Source organism: Hemitrygon akajei, chromosome 8 (assembly GCF_048418815.1).
Source record: "Hemitrygon akajei chromosome 8, sHemAka1.3, whole genome shotgun sequence".
Lineage (NCBI taxonomy): Eukaryota > Metazoa > Chordata > Chondrichthyes > Myliobatiformes > Dasyatidae > Hemitrygon > Hemitrygon akajei.
The window spans coordinates 9,537,352-9,546,663 of record NC_133131.1 but is presented as its reverse complement, the minus strand read 5'-3'; the positions used below and the strand labels follow the sequence as shown (position 1 = coordinate 9,546,663).

Below are 9,312 nucleotides of genomic sequence, written 5' to 3'. Positions count from 1 at the left end.
CTGGCCCTCCTGATGGCTCATCATCACCATGTCATATGACGTGAGTGATAATAGTTTGTGACCATAATGGTCTGACTGCATTGGTGCTGCTTCCTACACCCGTGTCAAACTCATCGATTTCATCCACTTTGCCTCCAACATCCACCCTGCTCTCAAATTTACCCGGTCCATTTCCAACACTTCCCTTCCCATTCTTGATCTCACTGTACCTATCTCCGGAGGCAGCTTATCCACTGACGTCTATTACAAACCAATGGACTCTTACAGCTCCCAGACTATACCTCGTCCTACCCGCTACTTGTTTTTTCTTTCTTCCATGGCCTTCTGTCTCTTTCACCAACCAACTTCCCAGCTCTTTGCTTCATCCCTCCCCCTCCAGGTTTCACCTATCGTCTGGTGTTTCCCTCTCCCCTCCCCCCCCCCAACCTTTCAAATCTACTCCTCAGCTTTTTTACTCCAGTCCTGCCAGAGGGTTTCAGCCCAAAACATCGACTGTACTTTTTCCATAGATGCTGCCTGGCCTGCTGTGTTCTTCCAGCATTTTGTGAGCGATGCTCGTGACCATAATTGTTCTTTTTCATAAGTGGCTTGCCTTTGCCTTCTTCTGGGCAGTGTCTTTACAAGACGAGTAACCCCAGCCATTATCCATACTCTTCAGAGATTGTCTGCCTGGCGTCAGTGGTCGCATGACCAGGACTTGTGATCTGCACCGGCTGCTCATACGACCATCACCACCTGCTCCCGTGGCTTCATGTGACCCTGATCAGGGGGCTAAGAAAGTGCTACACCTCGCCCAAGGGTGACCTGTAGCCTAGGGGAGAGAAGGAGTGCCTCACACCTACTTTGGTAGAGACGTATCTCCACTAACAGCTGCAATGCCATAATTCCATGTGCTGATCTATGCCCCAAGTTCATCTGCCTTTCCTACAACACTCCTTGCATTGAAGTATATGCAGCTCAAAATATTAGTGAATACCATGTTTGATCTTTTGATTCCTGATTTGGTATATAGGCTTAACCATATCTTTCTCCACAACAATTCCGCTAACTGTTCTGGGGCTCTGGTTCCCATCTCTGTAATGAATGTACATGTAATAAGTAAACTTGAATCTTGTTTCTCTCTGTGCATGCTGACTGACCGTTTTCACTATTTGCAGCCTGTGGTTGGGATTTCTATTATCTCTGTGTGTTTTTTTTTCAATTTTCAAAGAGATCAGGCAGCTGTTGGTGCATGTCTGGTGCTTCGGAGCTGATCCAGGGGGCAAAGGTGAATTAGGCCCAGAGAAATCACTGCTAGAGGGTGTGAGCACCAGGGAATAAGCGCAGAGTCTTCAGCGATCTGCCTTCTCCCTGCTCTCGCTGGTGGTCCTACTGATCTTCACTCAGACCTGAGACCCAGTCAGGAATACCTTGCATATGCTATGCATAGAGGCATCAAAGGAATCTGTATCGAAAGTTGAAAGAGGAAAACTCTTCAGAACTACGGATAAAAGATCGGAGGAGTAGAACTTAAATGGATTGGGTTTTCAAAGCCTGATCTCTCTTTTGTGTTTCCTGCCTCCGTGTGCTAAAATAACCATAGATGAACAGCGAAGGAAATTGAAGTATTTGTAAGGAGTGCAATACCTATGGGCCAACAAAGAACTTCTCCAGCAGGAAAGGTGAAGAAAATTTGGTCTCCTTCTCCTCCTCTGTATCCCACTGGATCCCCCATCCCTTTTTCTCAGTCTCTTGTTTTCTCTTCCTACCACCCCTCCCCAGTCTGGGCCCTAACTCCACTCCCCACAGTCTGCCCCTACCCTTCCTCATAAGGGAGGAGGCTGGGAGAGAATGTTCAGCTCTCTGTCATCTCCTGAAAACCACAGTGGTGATATACCCTCACCATCTGCTCTCCTCCATCAGTCTCTGCCTTTCTCATCTGTCTCCTTTCCTGAGCCTCTCTAACAAGTGGCCCCGTTCTCTGCTACTCCTCCCTCACTTTCACTCACTCTCTCCTGCCCTTGTTCTTCACCCTCACACACCTCAGCTTCTTCCTGTCAAACTCTCCCACAGCCTCTTTCATTCCCCCTTCCCTCCCCCACTTTCTCAGTTCTTTAACCTCTCCTCCTTGTATTGTCTTTCCCCCTTCCATCTACACCCCCTTTTCGACCCCACCTATCTCCGAATTTACCCCCTATTTCTCCCTCCATCCTTGGCTCTGTGCCCTGCACACATCCTCTACCTCTCTGTCCATTTAGCCACCACGTCTAACCCTCCTTCTCCCCCTCTGTTATTTAACCATCATAGTCCAGCCCACCCACCCCTATGGACTAGTGTCTCATAGCTTAGCCCTCCTGTGACCCTGATTACCCTTCCCACTCATCCTACCTCTCCCTTCAGTATCTCTATTCTCTCCATCTCTCAGTCTACCTCTTTCCTTGTACCTTTTTCCCCACCCACTCACAACCCCCTCCTCCCTACAGTCTACCCTCTCTACCTACAGTTTATCCCTCCCCCCCTCTGTCGGCCTCTATTCCTTATGCTCTCTCCTAACCCTTCCGTTCCTCAACCTACTCCCACGGTCTCTCTGCTCTTGTCTACCACTAGTCCACTTCCCCTTACAGGCACTCCTGACAGTCTACACTCTCTCCCCTACAGTGTGCCCCTGCTCCCCCTACAATTTCCCCCCACTCTCCTCCTACAATCTACACCCAGCCCTTACGGTCTGCCCCTTACAATCTACCAATCTCCCTATAGTGTACCCCCTACAGTCTACCCCTTATAGTCTACTAATCCCCCTACAATCTACCCTTTAGTCTACCAATCCTCCTATAGTCTACCCCTTGGTCTACCAATCCCCCTACAGTAAACCCCTTAGTATACCAATCCCCTTACAGTGTATCCCTTACAGTCTACCAATCCCCCTACAAGTATACCTCTTACAATCTACCAATCCCCCTACAAGTATATCCCTTACAGTTTACCCCATGCCCCTCCCACTCTACCTACAGTCTGCTCCCTATAGTCTATCCCTTATAATGTACCCGAACAGTCTACCCCTTAGCCTACCAATGCCCCTACATTCTACCAATCCCCTACAAGTGTCCTCCCTACAGTCTACCCCCATTCCCCTCCTACAGTCTGCACCCTGCCTGTAGTGTACTCTATACATTTTACCCCTTACAGTCTACCAATCACCCTACAGTCTACTCCCACTCGCCTTCTACAATTTACACCCTGACTATAGTGTACCTGCTACAGTCTACATGCCCCCTGTAGTCTACCCCTTACAGTCTACCTATCCCCCTAAGGTGTACAACCTACAGTCCACCCCTTACAGTCCACCTACTCCCTACAATATAGCTCATAGTCTGACCCTTACAGACTACCAATCCCCCTAGTCTACACCTGCCTACAATGCACAGCCTACAGTCTACTTCCCTTAGTTTACTCCTTATCGTTAACCTTCCCCTACAGTTTTCACCCTGCTTAGAGTGTACAACCCACTGGCTATTTCCTGCAATTTACCACTACAGTCTCTCCTCTCCCCTTCTACAGTCTAGCTCCTCCTCCCTCAACCTACACTCTACACAGTCTACCCCCATCCTCCCCTACAATCTACCTCTGCCCTACAGGGTAGTCTCCCAAGATGACTCATTAGAATCTACCCTGCACCCTACAGAATAACACCTAGCAGTCTACCCCACCTCTCCTACAGTGATGCCTCACTACAGTCTACCCACTAGACTCTAGCCCTCCAGAATCAGTTAGGTTTAATATCACAGGCATATGTCCTGAAATTTGTTGTTATGTGGCTGCAGTGCTTTCCATTGCAATAGTATATAATTAAATTAATAGTGCAAAAAAGGTGTAGTGAGGTCGTGTTCACGGGTTGAATGTCCATTCAGAAATCTGATAGTGGAGGGGAAGAAGCTTTTACTGAATTGTTGAGTGTGTGCCTTCAGGCTCCTGTACCTCCTTCCTGATGGTAGCAATGAGAAGAGGGCATGTCCTGGTAATGGGGTTCTTGATTATACATTAATTATCTGGAAGAGGGGACTGAGTGTAGTGTATCTAAGTTTGCAGATGACACTATATTGAGTGGGAAAGCAAATTGTGCAGAAGATATGGACAGTCTGCAGAGAGATATAGATAGGTTAAGTGAGTGGGCAAGGGTCTGGCAGATGGAGTACAATGTTGGTAAATGTGAGGTCATCCACCTTGGAAGGAAAAATGAAAGAGCAGATTATTATTTAAATGGTAAAAGATTGCAGCATGCTGCTGTGCGGAGGGACTTGGGAGGGCTTGTGCACGAATCATGAAAGGTTGGTTTGCAGGTACAGCAGACGATCAAGAAGGGAAATAGAATGTTGGCCTTCATTGCTAGAGGGATTGGATTTAAGAGCAGGGAGGTTATGCTGCAACTGTACAGGGTAGTGGTGATGCTACACCTGGAGTACTGTGTGCAGTCCTGGTCTCCTTACTTGAGGAAGGGTATACAGTATTGCCTTTGGAGGCGGTGCAGAGGAGGTTCACCAGGTTGAATACAGAGATGAGGAGGTTAGACTATGAGGAGAGATTGAGTTGCCTGGGACTGTATGCACTGGAATTTACAAGAATGAGAGGAGATCTTATAGAAACATATAAAATTATGAATGGGATAGATAAGATAGAGGCAGGAAAGTTGTTTCCACTAGTAGGTGAGACTAGAACCAGGGGATTCAGGGGACTAGATTTAGGACGGAGATGAGGAGAAACTGCTTTTCCCAGAGAGTGGGAAATTCTGTGGAATTCTCTGCCCAATGAAGCAGTGGAGGCTACCTCAATAAATATATTTAAGACAAGGTTGGATAGATTTTTTGTATAGTAGTGGAATTAAGGGTTCTGGGGAAGAGGCAGTTAGGTGGAGATGAGTCCATGGTCAGATCAGCCACGATCTTATTGAATGGCGGAGCAGGCTCAATGGGCCAGATGGCCGACTCCTGCTCCTATTTCTTATGTTCTTATGATGCAACACTCTTTGAAGATGTCCTGGATGCTGGGGAGCCACCTGGCAGAGTACCTCCTACAATATACCCCTTTCCCTCCCTTATACCTTCCCCACTACAGTCTACCCTCTATTACAATCTGCACCTTCAGCACTACTGCCTAGCCCTACCTTCACTATGGTCTATCCTACACTATAGTCTACACTCCTCCCCCCATGTCTTCTTCTCTCCCTTCACTACAGTCTGCACTCTTCCCCTTCTGTCTGCCCCTCAACACACACTACATTTTCCTACAGTCTACATCTGTCCTACTTACTGTCTGCCCCTTCATGACAGTTTACCCCATCCCACCGTACTCTCCCACCCTCCCTTCACAAGTCTGCCCTCCCCTACAATCTGTCTCCCCATGACAGTCTACCCTCTTACAGCCCACACACCCTCCTGCAGTCTGTTCCTTCGTAACATATTACACCACCCTCACTGTTTTACCCCTTATGACAGTCTACCCCTCCCGCCGTAGTCCGTCCCCTCACGACAATCTACCCCTCTTCTCACTATCGTCTACACCCCCTTCTCTCTGGTCCCTCACTCCAATCTACCCCTCTGTCCCCTGGCGAGCGTCTCCCCAGCCCGCCATCGATCGGCCGCAGCCACTGCCAGGCCCGCATCGACCCGCTCGCGTGCGATTGCCGCTGTCTTTTTGCGACCCACGTGAGTCAGTGATGGCGGAGGCCGGAGAGCAGCGGTGCCGGGACTCAGGCCCCGAACTTGCCCGGCAGCTGGCCCTGCCCCGGGGCACCAAGGCCGGCAGCCGGGCCACGACTGCAGGTGTGTGTGCGGGGTCCGGGGAGACGCCGGCTGCAGGGGAGCGGGGCACCGTGACTGTGACGGATACCGGGACAGGGGTTGTTAGGAGATGTGAGGGACCGCTCGGATAACTGGACACCCGGACAGAGGGTGTGAGAAACCCCGATTACCGGGACAGGGGTTGTGAGGGACCCTCGAACAAGGGGCGTGAGGGAAATTTTGGATTCTAGGTTATGGGTATAAGGAAACCCCTGTATACCCGGACAGGGGTGAAGAGGGGACTCTTGAGTATCGGGACAGAGAGTGTGAGGAGCCCCTGGATACCTGGACAGGTGGTGTGTGGGGACCCCCGGGAACAGAGATAATGGGGTGTGTGGGAACTCCTGGATACTGGGTTAGGGGTGTGAGGGAACCCCGTCCCCCAGCTACCCGGTCAGGGGTTGTGAGGTTACCCTGGGTACCGGGATAAAGAGTGTGAGGAAACTCCAAAATACCGTGACTGGAGGTGTGTGGGGTCATGGATAGCTAGTTAGGGGTGCAAGGGGACCACCTGATTACCAGACAGGACACGAGAGGACCCACGGGTATCAGGATAAGAGTGTAAGGAGATTCCCAAGTACCAGGACTAGACGTATGAGGGGACCCCTGGGTACCGGGATAGGTGTGTGTGTGGAAACTCACCGGTACCAGGAAGGACCCCCTGATACCGGGACAGGGAATGTGAGGAGAACCCAAGGGTACCAGAACAGGGGGCATGAGGAGATTCCTAGATACTGGGACAGCATTGTGGGGGAATCCCCTGGATACTGGGACAGAGGGTTTGAGTGGACCCTCTTGTGCTAGGACCCCTGTGTTGGAGGGGTGAATATCCTTAATTATTTGGATGGAGGTTTGGAGTTATTGGCACTACTGTATATATCTAACATTATGCAATGGCCCATGTTGGTTAGTGGTTTTTTTTCTTCTCTTTTTTTGGGTTTTTTTCTTTCTTTTTCTTTTTGTTTATATATACTATGAGTTAGGGAGGCTATATATATTGATTATTATATATTTGAATGTCTACTTAAACTATCAACTATGTACTCTCAAACACTTTGTATTCATGTTTCATTTATGTTTGCTTAAAAATTAATAAAAAGATTTAAAAAGAAAGAAAGAGGGGTGACAGCAGCCCTTCCAACTCAGGGACAGCACAGTCGGGGTGACGAGTCCATCAGGTATTGGGGCAGACTGGCAGCAGCTCCGCAGATGGTGGGAACACTGTGGTAGATTGTCAGAATCTTTTCCCCACCAAAGTGAGTCTAAAACCAAAGGACACAGGTTTCAGCTGAAAGAGTAATTTCAAAGAGATCTGGGTGGTAAGTTTTTTCATTCAGTGGTTATCTGGAACAAGGTGGTAGATGCATATATATACATATAGTGAGGTTGTAAAAGGCATTGGTGAGGCCAAATTTGGAGTATTGTGTACAGTTTTGGTCACCAAATTACAGGAAGGATATTAATAAGGTTGAAAGAGTGCAGAGAAGGTTTACAAGGATGTTGCCGGGACTTGAGAAATTGAGTTACAGAGAAAGGTTGAATAGGTTAGGACTTTATTCCCTGGAGCGTAGAAGAATGAGGGGAGACTTGATAGAAGTGTATAAAATTATGATGGGTATAGATAGAGTGAATGCAAGCAGGATTTTTCCATTGAGGCTAGGGGAGAAAACCAGAGGACATGGGTTAAGGGTGAAGGGGGAAAAGTTTAAAGGGAACATTGGGGGGGGGGGGGCTTCTTCACACAGAGAGTGGTGGGAGTGTGGAATGAGCTGCCAGATGAAGTGGGCTCACTTTTAACATTTAAGGAAAACCTTGGACAGGTCCATGGATGAGAGGTGTATGGAGGGATATGGGCCAGGTACAGGTCAGTGGGACTAGGCAGAAAAATGGTTCAGCACAGCCAAGAAGGGCCAAAAGGCCTGTTTCTGTGCTGTAATGTTCTATGGTTCTATGTGGATACAATTGCAATTTTTAAAGACATTTGGACAAGTTAAACCAAGATTGGTGTAGATCATGGGGTTAGTGTACATGGGCAATGTGGTCAGCAGTGTGATACTGCACAGATACTGGAGAACAGTGTGATACTGGAGCACCTCAGGTACTGGGACAAACAGGGAAAATGCAGAATGGGTTCAGTGTTTTGCTGTAGACTCTCACTTAGGTAGCGGTTTGTTTAGCTGTTCAGTGTTCGGCAGTTTTAACCTGTTTGGATAAACTTTAGGTAGCGTAGCGGTTAGTGTAACACCTTACAGGGCAAGTGATCGGGGTTTAATTCCCACAACTGTCTGTAAGGAGTTTGTATTTTCTCCCTGAGACTACATGGGCGATCGGAGGCCAGACCACCTGAAACCATATAAAAAATCTAGGATGCCTAAGACTTTTGCACTGTACTGTACATCAAAACAGTGAAACACACTGTTTGTGTCAAATCAAATGACTTCCATTTGTCCTCCTTGTGATAAATAAAGCTTTTAATATCAAATATGAGCGAATGGGATGAGCTTAGTTGGGAATCTTGGTTGGCATGGGCCAGTTGGGCCGACAGGCCTGTTTCCATACTGTATGACTCTATGAGCAGAGTAATATTTCCAGTCATTTGGTAATTAGTTAAATTCATATAGTGCCTTTCATAACCTCAAAGCGCACTTCAAACCTTGAAGTGCATTACAAGTTCTGGTACAATAGGAATAAAATGTGGCCAATTTAGAGAAGTAAGCTCCAACAGTGGTGTAATAATGTCCAATTGTTCACAATGACAGGGAAGGAGGTCTCCTGCTATTCCCTGAATAAATGAAAAACTTACGGAAGACTATTACTGTCATTAGTAGAATGCATTAAGCCATTGAAGATCTGAGTAAAATGGAGTGAGCTCAGGCTTTTCTTTTTGAAGCGAAGGAAGATGAAATGTGTCTTGGTGGAAGAGTACAGGATGATAAGAGACATAGATTGTGTGGATGGCCAGAGACTTTTTCCCAAGGCAGAAATGTAATATGAGGTGGCATATTTTAAGGTAGTTGGAGGAAAGTATGGGGGGGGGGGGGGGGGATGTCAGAGGTAAATTTTTTTACACGGAGTGATGGGTATGTGGAACGCACTGCCAGTGTAGTGGTAGAGGCTGATACATTAAGGACATTTAAGACACTTTTAGATAGGTACATGGATGATAAAAAAATGGAGGGCTATGTAAGAGGGAAGGGTTAGATTGATCTTAGAGAAGGTTGTAATGTCAGATCAGCATTATGGGCCAAAAAGCCTGTACTGTACTGTAGTGTACTATGCAGAAGTCTTTATATAGCTGGGGTGCTTAAGACTTTTGCACATTACTGTATTTGTCAACTTGGAGCAGAACGCGAGTTTGTAAATCTGATGAGAGCAAAGGATGTTGGGAATGGCGAGGGTGCAGCGCCTGGGAGAGGTGTGGGGCAGGTGGCAGAGAAGGAATACCAGGGGTAGCGGGGGTGGGGAGGGGGGTGGTGCGGATGCAGACATAACCAGCCCT

The 9,312-nt window shown here is 47.8% G+C and overlaps 1 protein-coding gene across 1 annotated transcript in view; it reads left to right on the top strand.

The window, feature by feature from the left end:
* Window positions 1-5,623: 5,623 nt before the first annotated feature.
* The window catches only part of dph1 (diphthamide biosynthesis 1), an 804,031-nt gene continuing 800,342 nt past the window's right edge, over window positions 5,624-9,312 (top strand). Inside the window, exon 1 of the mRNA XM_073053176.1 lies at window positions 5,624-5,795. Coding sequence (XP_072909277.1) covers window positions 5,690-5,795 — 106 coding nt within the window. The 5' untranslated portion in view covers window positions 5,624-5,689. The remainder of the gene's footprint in view (window positions 5,796-9,312) is intronic.